The sequence below is a fragment of the Mustela erminea genome, chromosome 17 (assembly GCF_009829155.1).
Source record: "Mustela erminea isolate mMusErm1 chromosome 17, mMusErm1.Pri, whole genome shotgun sequence".
Lineage (NCBI taxonomy): Eukaryota > Metazoa > Chordata > Mammalia > Carnivora > Mustelidae > Mustela > Mustela erminea.
Genome location: NC_045630.1, coordinates 5,503,664 through 5,518,079, shown reverse-complemented (window position 1 = coordinate 5,518,079; position 14,416 = coordinate 5,503,664). Strand labels below are relative to the sequence as shown.

At 38.2% G+C, this 14,416-nt stretch overlaps 1 protein-coding gene and 1 pseudogene across 2 annotated transcripts in view; one reads left to right on the top strand and one right to left on the bottom strand.

The window, feature by feature from the left end:
* MAEL (maelstrom spermatogenic transposon silencer) overlaps nt 1-14,416 on the top strand; it is a 38,172-nt gene that overhangs the window by 11,279 nt on the left and 12,477 nt on the right. For both annotated transcript variants that reach the window (XM_032317951.1, XM_032317952.1), the window contains exons 6-8: nt 2,875-2,999; nt 3,748-3,802; nt 3,922-4,063. In XM_032317951.1, coding sequence (XP_032173842.1) covers nt 2,875-2,999; nt 3,748-3,802; nt 3,922-4,063 — 322 coding nt within the window. The remainder of the gene's footprint in view (nt 1-2,874; nt 3,000-3,747; nt 3,803-3,921; nt 4,064-14,416) is intronic.
* LOC116576127 overlaps nt 1,508-14,416 on the bottom strand; it is a 41,308-nt pseudogene continuing 28,399 nt past the window's right edge.

The window sequence follows — 14,416 nt, the reverse complement described above, 5'->3', positions numbered from 1 at the left end:
GACACTGATATCAGTCGTTTCTCTCACGTTTTGGCCTTAGGTTAATACTTCATTTGAGTCAAGATAAGCGCATGTAGGAGAGAGATGTTATTTTATTTTATTTTATTAATTTATTTTTTTCCGTCCATGGAGGGAGGTTATTTTAACAGAAACAGTGAATTGGACAAAAGTGGAAAGTTTGCTTATCTTAAAGCAAGTTAAGCTCATATATCTTGATATAATTAAACCACGTAAGAACTAATAGTTCTATATATATTTCCATTGTTTTATTTGGGGCTTACTCGAAAATGCAAATGAACAAAGTGTTAGGAATATATATAAGTTGCTTCTCAATTACCTGTTAAAAGAGCTCAGCCAGTAGTTATCACCAATAAAATAGTACGAAGCTGCCTCCAAATTAAACATTGCAGGAGTTTTCAAGGAAATCATATACTGTTTATCTGTGACTGTGCTTTTAAAGATGTGTTTAACTATCACATGAAAAAATTTCATATACAAAAATTTTTTTAAAGCCCTACAATACGTAGATCTAACAACATATATGTGGTCAAAGATTCCATAAGATATGCTTAAAGATGCATTTTCTTTTATCTTTAATACCTAAACTATACTTTTGAGAGGCCATTGATTAATATGTATACAGTTCAAAGCATATTACTGTGCTAAAATAAGAATTCTTGTATTAAGTCCAAATTCACTTTCACAAGTTAGTAACTTAAGCTTTAACAGAGTTGCAGAAAGTACATCATTCTCCTTTTCATCTTCATAAAATGTTATTTTTTTGGTTCTATCTTTTAAAAAAATACAGCCAAATATTTGTTATATATAAATTTAAATTTTTGGTGGTGATTTGTATTTGAAAAGAGCTTCCTTGTGATTCACCTCAGGATTTGGTGGAAATGCTTACAAGAACTAGCTAATAACAAAAACTAAGGAAAGCACATTAAAAATACTGATTTACTTTGGTAGCAAATGGTCTTTAAACACTAATGAAGGTAGACAAGACCCATTCAGGTGAAGTGGGTTATTTCAAATACTCAACAATTTACATAAAATTTTTAAAAAATTTTAAAGAGCTAAGCATCTGTACCAACTGATAGCAGTGCAATACCTTGTTTGTGATGACTTAAAACAAATGGCTATTAGGAAAAAGCTGTACTTTAATTATATCTAATATATTCCAGCAACATTTTACTTCCAGTACAACACTCCCTCTCTATACAGCGTTCCTGGGAGCCGGTTTGGGTTAATAAGGGAGTTAAGAGTAATTCTGCAGTTCAAGTAGACAATAACTTTTCTTTTCCTTTTAATGTGCTAATAGTTGTATCTAAAAATATGTAATTCTTAGAAAAGTACCATTTGATTTTTTTTCCTTATGTGTAACCTTTTGGAAACTAATCACATGATACTACAAAATTAGCAAAATGTCTTGAAATCTGAATACAAAACATATATTAACTCTAATTTCAAACTCTTATTTGTGTACCACCACCCAATCCTTAAAAAAAAAAAAAAAAAAAAAAAAAAAGGTGGCTCCGAGAATATTCTTTTACCATTCTTTAAAAAAAGAAACTATTCTTTTTAACTTTGCATCCATATCACAGTCCACTTTTGAAACATCATTTGTCTTGGTCATGGACATTTCTGAGATGAGATTTTATATTTCACTCCCATAGCTTCCAGTTATCAGAGAAATCATACTTTTCCTTTATTGAAGGAGTTGGTCCTGCTGATGTAGGTGTGTCCCTTCCAATACTCTTCATTCTCATCTTTGCTTCTGGAGGCATTTCCTCTGGTTCAGTCTTCCTCTTCCTGAAAAGCTGCTGCTGCTGCTGCTGCTGCTGAAAAGGTTTTTGGAGCAAGAGTTGAAACCATTTTTTTTAGGCTTATTTGGTCCAAGTTTGATGGATATGGCTGAGGCTTTCTTTGTCTTGTGTCTACCTATGGCATATCCAAACTTGGAGATCTTTGTAGGCTTTACTGGGACATCTGCAAGCTGCTGCTTTAGCTGCTCGCTTCTCAGCCCGCGACAAGCTTTGCCTTCCGCTACTCCAGGGGCCCAGCTTACCGTGGCTTCTCAGGCTTCTCCTCTCCCATCTTCCTGTCCCGTCTTTCCCCTGCCACACTGAAAAAAAATGATTTTAAAGTAATTTGTGGCTTAGAATGATGTTCTCTTCATCCAGAGAGGATTTATGTTTGCTTTTGCTAGATAGCTGGGGTCCTAGCAGACCAGGTCCCAAAAGCTGTCAAAAGCACACTTCTCAGCTAATCAGTTTCCTCTTCTGGAATTGGGAAGTAGCTGCTGGGGAAAAACTGCCCTCGAAGGGATTCCTGTATTCTCTTGCATCTGGATCTAATAATTTATTGCTACTGTGTGTACTCTTGATATCCTCAGATACATTAAATGTTTGTGGGAGGTTAGTCTGAATTACTTGGTCCATTTATTTTTATTTTTTATTTTATTTTACTGAAAGTGGAAATCTTAATCATACAGCCTTTTAAAAAGCAGCCATTGCTATAACGTTCTCCAGCCTTATATATAAACCAGATTCATGGAAGGCAGATGGGAATAGTGAAAACGTATGGGCTCGGTCACTTAAGTCTGGATTTGACTCTTGACTCTGTTGCTTGCCAACGATTAACCTACTGTGCTAACTTCTGTGTCAGTTGTGTCTTCTCTAATATGTGTACATCCCCTTTCTCATAAGATGATGGCATAAATTATGTAAAGTACATAACCGTAATTAGGCTTGGTACAAGTGCTTAAATATGAGTTACCGAGTACTGTCTTCCTGTACCCCTACTTCCTTACCCACTTTGTAGTACTTGTTTTGGTCAAATTTTGAACTGCTTCCTCCTTTTTATTCCCTTCAGGTGATTCTAGTCACAAGATTCCTATTTCAAACTTTGAATCTGGGCATGACCAAGCAGCTGTGTTACAAAACCTTTATAGGTTTATTCACCCAAACCCAGGAAACTGGCCACCTATCTACTGCAAGGTAATTTCATTGTTAGAATTTTTTATTAAGGCATCCACTTAGATACTGAAAGATCCATGAAAGGTACGCAAAGAAAGTGAGTTGGCTTGTTTGCTAGCTGTGTGTGTTAAAACATGTTCATTCTGAATTGTTTAGGATGGGATTAGGTATAATTTCTGTGGTAGGTAGTAGAGGGATTCTGAACACTGCAAAAGCTGAACACATTTCTACTTTGAATTCCTGTTTTTAGTTTCTCCTGATGAAATATCTTCTCAGTATTTTTTTTTTTACTCTGAAAGGGTGTTCTAATCTGTACATCTGTCCTTCTAAGTAAGATTACTGTTTATTTAAAACTGTTTTTGTAGCAATCTCTTGATCCTCTTTTATAATCTTTGGAGAGACTTTATTCTTTATTTTGTCTAAATTCTTTTAGCTAAGAGTCAAAGAACTGGGTTTTAACCTATTTTAGTGTAACCATGAACAGATTACCTTATCTTTTTCTGAGCATTGGTTTCGTCATGTGCCTACCCTAGATTTCCTTTGTTTTTCACAGAGTCTGTTAGCACTGCTTTATAAATGTAACTGGTTATTAAAAGCAGCAGTTTTTTAAAATATGTGTTGCTCTTTTTTATGGTTCTCATTTAGTTGTCACAAACTCTTTAGTCTTTCCCTTCCTGCCACCCCCACCTCCCCAGTCTGAAAGGACAGCAATTGATTAAAATTAACTCAGTGTAGGAGAAAATACAAGTAAATTTTTTCCCTTCTCCAGTCTGATGACAGAGCCAGAGTCAACTGGTGTTTGAAGCATATGGCAAAGACATCAAGTAAGTAAAACTAGGTCACTGTTGAAGTGCATTATAACATCTGTATTTCCATTTTGGTGTACATGTTCTATGTGCCTAAATTCAGTAATTGTTTGTCTTTTTCTTTTTACCAATGGAAGAAATCAGGCAAGATCTAGAACTGCTCACTGTAGAAGATCTTGTTGTGGGGATCTACCAACAAAAATTTCTTAAGGAGCCCTCTAAAACCTGGGTTCGGAGCCTTCTAGATGTGGCCATGTGGGATTATTCTAGCAACACAAGGTATTTATGATGATTTTGTGATTGTGATTTTGACTTTTTGTACTGAGAAAATATGGCAGGATTAGTTTTTCCTTTTTCATCAACAGGCAGTATTTTCCTATGAAACTTTGGAATCATTATTTCCTTGAATAATAAGATTCCATTGGTTGTCTGATACATTGTCATTTTGTCTACAACTAAAAATAAAACACACTACCAGATAACTGGCATGGTGCTTTATTGTCTAGAATTTTTGTACTGATGGAAGAATATATTTATTTAAAGAGATGTTTTATTACATAGACTTCTTAGACTTGACATATAAGAAATATATAAGTGAAATAAATGGAATATATTTTTCATTTTGAAATAATTTCATATTTATAGAAAAGTTGCAAGACTAGTACAGAAATTTCTGGGTTCTCTGTTCTCTTCAACTTGTCTATGTGTCTGTTTTTGTGCCAATACCATGCTGTCTTGATGATCACAACTTTGTAATACAGCTTGAAGTCAGGGACGATGCCTCTAGCTTTGGTTTTCTTTTTCAACAATCCCATGGCTGTTCAGGGTCTTTTCTGATTCCATCCATTTTAGGGTTGTTTGTTTTCAACTCTGTGAAAAACGTCAATGGTATTTTAATAGAGATTACTTTGAAACAATAGATGGCTCTCGGTAGCTAGCGTAGACATTTTCACAGTGTTTATTCTTCCAATCCATGAGCATGGAATGCTTTTCCATCTTTCTGTGTCGTCTTCAATTTCTTTCATGAGTGTTCTGTAGTTCCTCACTACTCGAGTACAGATCCTTTACCTCTTTGGTTAGGTTTATTGCAAGGTATCTTAAGGTTTTTGGTGCTATTGTAAATGGAATCAATTCCTTAATTTCTCTTTCTTCACCCACACTGTTAGTGTATAGAGAGGCAGCTGATTTCCAGGCATCAGTTTTGTATCTTGCCATATTGAACTGCTATGAGTTCTGGTAATTTGGAGGTGGATTCTTTTGGGTTTTCCATATAAAGTGTCATGTCATCTGCAAAGAGAGAGAGTTTGGCTTCTTCTTTGCCAATTTGAATGCCTTTTATTTCTTTTTGTTGTCTGACTGCTATGGCTAGGACTTCTGGTACTATGTTGAACAAAAGTGGTTAGAGTGGGCATCCCTGTTGTGTTCCTGACCTTAAGGGAAAAGCTCTCAGTTTTTCCCCATTGAGAATGATATTTGCTGTGGGCTTTTCATAACAGCTTTTATGGTATTGAGGTATGTTTCTTCTTTCCCTATATTTTGAAGAGTTTTAATCAGGAAAGGATGCTGTACTTTGTTGAATGCTTTCTCTGCATCAGTTGAGGGGATCAAATGGTTTTTGTCTCTTTTGTTAACATGATCTATCATGTTGATTGATTTGCGAATGTTGAACCACCCTTGCATCCCAAGAATAAATCCTACCTGGTCATGGTGAATAATCCTTTTAGTGTACTGTTGGATCCTATTGCCTAGGGTCTTCTTGAGTATTTTGGCATCCATGTTCATCAGGGATATTGGTCTGTAATTCTCCTTTTTGATGTGGTCTTTGTCTCATTTTGGGATCAAGGTAATGTTGGCCTCATAGAATGAGTTTAGAAGTTTTCCTTCCATTTCTATTCTTTGGAACAGCTTTAGTAGAATAGGTATGATTTCTTCTTTTTTTTTTTTTTTTGAAAGATTTTATTTATTTATTTGACAGACAGAGATCACAAGTAGGCAGAGAGGCAGGCTCCCCACTGAGCAGAGAGCCCGATGCAGGGCTCCATCCCAGGACCCTGGGATCATGACCTGAGCAGAAGGCAGAGGCTTTAACCCACTGAGCCACCCAGGCACCCTGTTTTTTTTTTTTTTTTAATTTCTTAAAAGATTTTATTATTTATTTGACAGAGATCATAAGTAGGCAGAGAGGCAGGCAGAGAGAGAGAGAAGGATGATTTCTTCTTTAAATGTTTGGTAGAGGGAGGCCTGGATAACTCAGTGTGTTAAGTGTCTGCTTTCTGCTCAGGTCATGATCCCAGAGCCCTGAGATCAAGTTCTGCACTGGGCTCCCTGCTCAGCAGGGAGTCTGCTCCTCCCTCTGCCTGCTGCTTCCTCTGCTTGTATGTGCACGTGCTGTCTTTCCCTCTCTGACAAATAAGGAAATAAAATCTATTTAAAAAATAATAAAAAATAAATGGTGGAATTTGCCTTGGGAAGTCATTTGGTCCTGTACTCTTGTTTTTTGGGAGGTTTTTGATCACTATTTCAATTTCCTTGCTGGTTATGGATCTGTTCAGATTGTCTATTTCTTCCTGTTTCAGTCTTAGTGGTTTATAAGTGTTCAGGAATGCATCCTTTTCTTCCAGATTGCCTAGTTTGTTGACATACAGCTGGTGGCAATAAGTTCTAATTATTGTCTCTATTTCCTAGGTATTGGTTGTGATTTCTCCTCTTCATGAATTTATTAATTTGGGCCCTTTCTCTTTTCCTTTTATAAGTCTGGCTAGGTGTTTATCATTCTTATTAATTCTTCCAAAGAACCAGCTTCTAGTTTCGTTGATCTGTCCTACTGCTCTTCTAGTTTCTGTTTCATTGATTTCTGCTCTAATCTTTGCTATTTTTCTTCTACTTGGTTTAAGCTTTATTTGCTGTTCTTTCTCTGTCTCCTTTAGATGTAAGGTTAGCTTGTGCATTTGGGATTTTTCTGATTTTTTGAGAGGCTTGGATGGCTGTTTACTTCCCTCTTAGGACTGTCATTGCAGTGTCCCATAGCTTTTGAACCAACATGTTTTCATTTTCATTAGTTTGCATGGATTAAGTTCTTCTTTAATTTCCTGGTTGACCCATTCTTTCTTTAGCAGGATGTTTTTTAATATCCAAGTGTTCACATTCCTTCCAAATTTTTCCTTGTGGTTGAGTTCCAGTTTCAAAGCATTGTGGTCTGAAAATATACAGAGAAGAATCCCAATCTTTTGGCATCGATTGAGGCCTGAGTTTTAACCAGGTATGTGGTCTGTTCTGGAGAATGTTCCATGTGCACTCAAGAAGAATGAGTATTCTGTTGTATTAGAATGGAATGTTCTGTGTATATCTACAAAGTTCATCTGGTCGAATGTGCCCTTCAGAGCTCTTGTTTCTTTGATGATCTTCTGCTTGGATGATGTTTGTTGCTCTGAGTGGAGTGTTGAAATCGCCTACTATTAATGTATTGTTATCAATATTGTTCTTTATTTTGGTTATTAGTTGGTTTATGTAGCTGGCTGCTTCCATGTTGGGGGCATAGATATTTACAATTGCTACATTTTCTAGTTGGATAGACCCTTTAAGTGTCCCTTTATATCTCTTACTGCAGTCTTTGGTTTAAAATTTAATTAATCAAAAATGATAATTGCTACCCCAGCTTTCTTTTGAGGTCTGTTGGCATGGTAAATTGTTCTCCATCCCCTCACTTTGAATCTGGGGGTGTCTTTAGGTTCAAAGTGAGTCTCTTGTAGATAGCATATGGATGAGTCCTGCATTTTTATCCAATCTGAAACCTTTGTCTTTTGGTAGGAACATTCAGCCCATTCACATTGAGAGTAATATTGAAAGATATGGATTTAGTGCCATTGTGTTGCCTGGAAAGGCTGTGTTTCTATAGATTGTCTCTGTTAATATCTGGTTTATATTGCTCTTGGGGTCTTCTTTTATAGACTCCCCCTTAATTCTTGCAGGGCTGGCTTGGTGGTCACATACTCTCTCAGTTTCTGCTGGTCCTGGAAGTTTTTTCTCTCTCCATCCATTTTCAGTGACAGCCTTGCTGGATAAAGTATTCTTGGCTGCATGCTCTTCTCATATATTACCCGGAATATGTCTTGCCAGCACTTTTTGGCTTGCCAGGTCTCTGTGGATAGCTCTCTTATTCTGATATTCCTTTCTCCGTGTGTACAAAATCTCTTCCCTCTAGCTGCTGTCAGGATAGCTTCCTTGTCTTAATGATTTACAAGCTTCACTATTATACATCAGGGTGTTGATCTATTTTTGATCTTGGGAGGGGTCCTCTCTGCCTCTTAGATACGAATGCTTATTTCCTTCCCCAGGTTAGGGAAGTTCCCAGCTGTGATTTGCTCATATATACCTTCAAGTCCTCTTTCTCCCACCCCCTCAGAGATCCCAGTAATTCTAACACTGGAAGATTTCGTGGAGTCATTGATCTCATTCTGTTTTCATGGGCTACTAGCTGCCTATCCCTCTCTTCCTTGGCTTCCTTCCTTTCTATCAGCTTATCTTCTAGGTCACTGATTTGTTCTTCTGCCCCATTTACCCTGGCTGTTAGAGTACCCAGTTTAGACTGCTTCTCATTCAGAGCATTTTTGTAAGTTTGGTCTGATTAGATTTCCTTTCTGCGTGTAGAGATTCTGTACTGTCAGTAATGCTTTTTTCAAGCCTAGCTGTTGATTTCATAATTGCTATCCTGAAGTCTATCTCTGACATCTTGCTTATATCCACATCCATTAGTTCTGTGGCAGAGGACATTTTCTCTGGTTCTTTTCTTTGTTGGGAGTTCTTCGTCCTAGTCATTCTGTCAAGAGATGGTTGAGCAAATGAACAGAGTCCAAAATATCAAACATGACCCATGCAAAAGTCAGTTAAAAAGGGGGGCAGGGAAAGAGATTATAATCTCTCAGGTAGACAAAGCAGGGTGATCTCCCTGTTACTGATTGAATTTTTTTCTTTGTGTTAGAAGACACTATATCCCCAAATTGCAAAGAAATCAGAACTTAAATATATCAAGATAAAATTGAATAGAATGAAAATGGGCTAGTGTGGGTCATAAATCTATAAAACATAGATGTGAATAAAAGTTAAGCAACTTAAAAAACGTAGGTTGGGAAAAAAGAATCTGTTTAAAATAGGAACAGAATAAAAAAAAAAGACCAAGAAAAGAAATATAAAATTTTAGCCTGCAGTATAAATGAGTCATGAGGGAACACCTGGAGCTCCCTGTATTATTTTCCCCTGCTGCTGGAGTTCTACAGTCCTGTGGGAAACAAGCTTGTCATTCACCTGTTGTTCCAGTCTGTCTTCTGGGGGAGGGGCCTGCTGCGGGGCTTCTCAGGCATCTCTGCCTGGGTGGAGTGTCCCTATACCTTGTCAGCGGGATGGGCTTAATGTGAGCTGGTTGACTGTGTGACTTTTGTTCCCTGGTGGCTTGCCTTTACATGGTAGGAGCAAATATGGCTGTTCAGGAATCTCGCCCAGATCAGCAGTGTGGCGGACTGCCCCCTCCACCCTCCTGCCACCCCACAACAAATCCTCCAGGATTTGTCTCTATCTCTGCACATACCAAACTGCACAGACTCATGCATTTCATGCCCACTGCTCCTCTCCTGAGGGAGTCATGGGGACCCATGAACATCTCTGTGCTTTAACTCTGCAACTGGTAGTGGCCATGGACTCAAGCATGTACCCTCTTCCACAGCTCTGTGGTCATGCTGGGTGCTGCCCCAGTGTCATCTCATGGGTCACACTGCTCAGAGAGCTGTCTCTCTCATGGCTACAAGCTGTTTTATATCTCCCCTAGGGTGTTAAACAGCCCGTACCTTCTAGTCCTTTCAGGGTGGTCAGGCAGAGGGCGGCCTCCCTACTGGCTTGGGTCACAGTTTATGATGAAAGGAATTGAGAGTCCTTTCTGGGCTCACTAACTGTGACCATTCTCCCCATCTACTGCTCGGGCAGTCCATCCGTTTAGGCTCACCCCTTTCTGAGTCTCCTGGAATCCCGAGACCATAGTGATTCCCCTAGAATTCTGCCCTATTCATCCCCTATTCCCTTTTCAGAAGGAGGTGCCTCTCACTATGGCAGATTTCCAGGGTTCCCAATTTTTTGCTCCGGTGTTACATCACTTCTGGGTGGCCAGCTTATGGAGGCTCACTCCCCCTCCATTTATCTTATGGTATTTCTCCCAAAGTTCAAGGTTCCACACCTCCTACCTTGCAAAAGTCATTTTTTTGCTTGTGGAGATCCAGATAAATCTTACATGTCAGGTTGAATCTGTGTGTGTTCAGAATGGTTTGATTAGCTAAATTTGAGGAATCCGATGAAACAAGATCCCCTCCACTGCTGCCGCCTTGCCCCCCTCCTTTAAGATTTCATTCTTTTTATGGCTGAGTGGTATTCTGTTATATATATGTACCACATCTTCTTTATCCATTTGTTTGTTCATGGATATCTGGGCTCTTTCCTTAGTTTGGATATTGTTCATAAAGCTGCTATAAACAGGGGCGCCTGGGTGGCTCAGTGGGTTAAGCCGCTGCCTTCGGCTCAGGTCATGATCTCAGGGTCCTGGGATCGAGTCCCGCATCGGGCTCTCTGCTCAGCAGGGAGCCTGCTTTCCTCTCTCTCTCTCTGCCTGCCTCTCCGTCTACTTGTGGTTTCTCTCTGTCAAATAAATAAATAAAATCTTAAAAAAAAAAAGCTGCTATAAACATTGGGGTGCATGTATCCCTTCAAATCAGTATTTTTTTTTAAGATTTTACTTGTTGATTTGACAGAGCACACAAGTAGGGGGAGTAGTAGGGAGAGGGAGAAGCAGGCACCCCTCTGAGCAGGGAGCCTGACCTGGGGTTTGATCCCACGACTCTCGGATCATGACCTGAGCTGAAGGCAGGAGCTTAATGGACTGAGCCACCCAGGTGCCCCTGAACCAGTACTTTTGTATCCTTTGGGTAAATACCTAGTAGTGTACTTGCTGGGTTGTAGGGTAGTTCTATTTTCAACTTCCTGAGGAATCTCTCTACTGTTCTTCAGAATGGCTATACCAGTTTGTGTTCCCACAAATAATGCATGAGGGTTCCCTTTCTCCACATTCTCACCACACCTGTTGTTTCCTGTGCTGTTAATTGTAGCCATTCTGACAGGTGTGAGGTGATATCCATTGTAGTTTTGATTTGTGTTTCCCTCATGATGAGTGATGGGTAGTATCTTTTCATGTGTCTGTTGGCCAACTATAAGTCTTCTTTGGAGAAATGTCTGTTCATATCTTCTCACCTTTTAACTGGATTGTTTTTTGGGTGTTCAGTTTTATAAGTACTTTAAAAATATATAATGGTGTGGGTAAACTGGACCACTTTCTTAAACCATACACAAAAATAAATTCAAAATGGATGAAAGACCTAAATGTGAGACCTAAAACCATCAAAATCCTAGAGGAGAACACAAGCATAACTTCTTTGACATCAGATGTAGTGGCTCCTTACTAGATCTGTCTCCCGAGACAAAGGCAACAAAAGGAAAAATATATTAATGGGATGACTTCAACCTAAAATCTTCTGCATAGCGAAGAAAAAATTCAACATAACTAGAAGGCAGCTTTCAGAATGGGAGAAGATAGTTGCGAATGACTTAATTTGACTTCTGTGATCTTGGTATTTTTGAAGGGTGCAGGATAGTTACTTTATAGAATGTTTCTTAGTTTTAGTTTGTCTTTATTTCTTCATGATTAGCTTGAGTTCATATATTTTTGGCAGGAGTACCACAAAAATTATATGTTTTCTCAGTGTATCATATCTGGATGTATATGTTATCCATTTGTTCCATTACTGATGATTATGGTCACTTAAGATAATGCCTCCCAGATTTCTCCATTGAAAAGCTACTGGTAGGGGCGCCTGGGTGGCTCAGTGGGTTCGGCCGCTGCCTTCGGCTCGGGTCGTGATCTTAGGGTCCTGGGATCGAGTCCCGCATCGGGCTCTCTGCTCGGAGGGGAGCCTGCTTCCTCCTCTCTCTCTCTGCCTACTTGTGATCTCTCTCTGTCAGGTAAATAAATAAAATCTTTAAAAAAAAAAAAAAAGAAAAGCTACTGGTTTTCACCTTGTAATTAATATTTATAGGGAAATATTTTGAGACTTGGTAGATATTCCCAAACTTCAGTCTGCCTCTTAATTTCATATCCTTTGATGACTTTGCCTGAATCAGTAATTATTATATTTGTGAAATGGTGATTTTTCTAATGTAGTTCACTTTACGTTTGTTAGTTGGCATTCTGCTGTAAGGAAGAGCTTTGCTTTTATTTCTTAAGATTTATTTATTTAGACAGAGAGAAGGGGGTGGGGAGGGAATCCTCAGTCAGACTCTCCTCTGAGCAGGAAACCCAACACAAGGCTTGATCCTAGGACCGAGATCATGATCTGAGCCGGAACCAAGAGTCAGCTGCTCAACCGACCGAGCCACCCAGACACCCCAAGAGAGCTTTTATTTTTAAAAAATAATTTATGAGTATGGACTTATGGATTCCTATCTGAAATCCTATAAATGGGCTGTAATCTGTTATTATCAATTTATAATCTGTTATCTGTTATTATCAACTTATTTTTTATGCTCAGTTTGATTTTATGGCCAGTGGGCATCCCTTCAGAGCAGTGGTTTCTGTGTCCTTTTGACATTTCTTCATTGTTCTCCGAATGCTTCTTTGCTTTCTGGCTTAATATGTTCCAGGCTCATCCTGGCTTTACCTGCTTCAGTTTTGGATTACCCATTTCTGCATGGAGCCCTTGTTCCTTTAAACGGAGGACAGTATTTAGGCGATAGGATGTGGGTGTTAGGTGTGCTCATTCTAGTTCCCCTTAGTGGAGAGAGCTACGTATATACACAGCCTCCACACACATTTTTATGTCTGTCTCACCATGAGTTCATACTAAGTACCTATAATTCCAGTTCAACACATACTGTTTTCTAGTTTTCCATTTTTCTATTTTTGTATCTCCCTTCTCTGAGAGAAAAACCTGGCACTCAATATTCTTTCTTGTTTGTTCAGTCCTAGAATATGTTAATTAAAAATCAGTTAGAGAATTATTAAGTGATACCCTGTAAAAAAATTAATAGTTCAGAATTTGCTTTCAGTTGTTTCTTAGTCTGAAGGCAGATAGTCAAAACACTTTGTTCAAAAGTTATTTGGGTTGGTTCTTCCCCCTTCAGTGTGGTTGAATTATTCCTTTGAAACATGGTTCAGTCCATTTTCTTGTTTTATTCCATTTCTGTTTTTCTGCGATCCTTGTTGATTCTCTTACCTTTTTAATGTGTTTAAACAAAAAAGTATAGTCAGAAGTATCATTTCACTTCAATCCAATTCCATAAAACTCCTTAGATTGCATTAAATTTATAAATTAATTTGGGGAGAATTGAAATGTTTATAATGTTGAATTCTATCCAAAGATACGAGATGTGTTTCCATTTCTCAAATCTACTTTTGAATCTTTCAGGACTTCCAAAATTTTCTCACACAAGTTGTGCACATCTGGGACTGGGCATATGGTTGGGGGGGGGCAGTTCTTTGACAGCTTTCTCTGTTTCATCTATGAAAGTCTGTTTGATTAGGCTTTCTAGCTTTAATCGGATCGATATTGGTAATCTGTATTTCTCAAGGAGACTGTACATTTTATATATGCTTTTAAATTTGCTTAAAAGTCTGCAAAGTTAGTCTCTTATAATTGTTAAAATTCCTTCTGTTTCAGTGGTTATTCTTGTATACTTGTGCCTTTTTTTTCCCTTAAATAAAGCTATTTTATGGTGTCTCTCTCTCTCTTTTTTTCAAAACAACAGGATTTCATTAGATGTAGATTTTTAAAAATTCTCTCTCATTAATTTCTGCCTCTATTATCTTGTGTTTAGTTGAGTCAGTTTTCTTCTAATCGCTGCTTTCAGTGCATCTCCTAGGTTGATATATACAGTATTTTGTCATTTAAAAAAAATTCTGTAGTTTTAACTCACAAGTTACTATGAGGCTTTTAAATATCCAGAGGTAAAGGCCTTTCTATTTTTTTGTTAGTAAATTCTAGTATCTTTGCATTGTGATCAGTTTTGTTCTACTTAATGGAAGTTTTGCAGTTTTTTGCTAACTTAATATATAATCAGTTTTGTGAATGATCTGTGGGTGTGTGAGAAGAATATTGTAAGGGTGTTTTTATTATCCATGAGGTCTACTTTGATTGTGTGGTTTAAGTTGTTTTATCTCTTAAGAAAGACCGGAGTTGGTGAGGATGTGGAGAAAAGGAAACCCTTGTGCACTTGTGGGAATGTAAATTGGCGCAGCTGCTGTGGAAAACAGTATAGCGGTTCCTCAAAAAATTAAAAAATAGAAATATTACAATATCCACTTAATTCCATTACTGGATATCTATCCAAAGAAAATGAAAACGCTAACTTGAAAGATAGACGCGCCCCTAAATACACGTTTAGAATAATAGCAAGGATATGGAAGCAGTCCAGATGCTCCTTGACAAATGACTGGATCAAACTTACTGGCGCCCACGCGCCTGCCCGCACGGGAGAACACTGCCGAGCCACCAAAATCAAATCTTGCCGTTTATGGCAGCATGGCTAGACCTAGAGAGTATTATG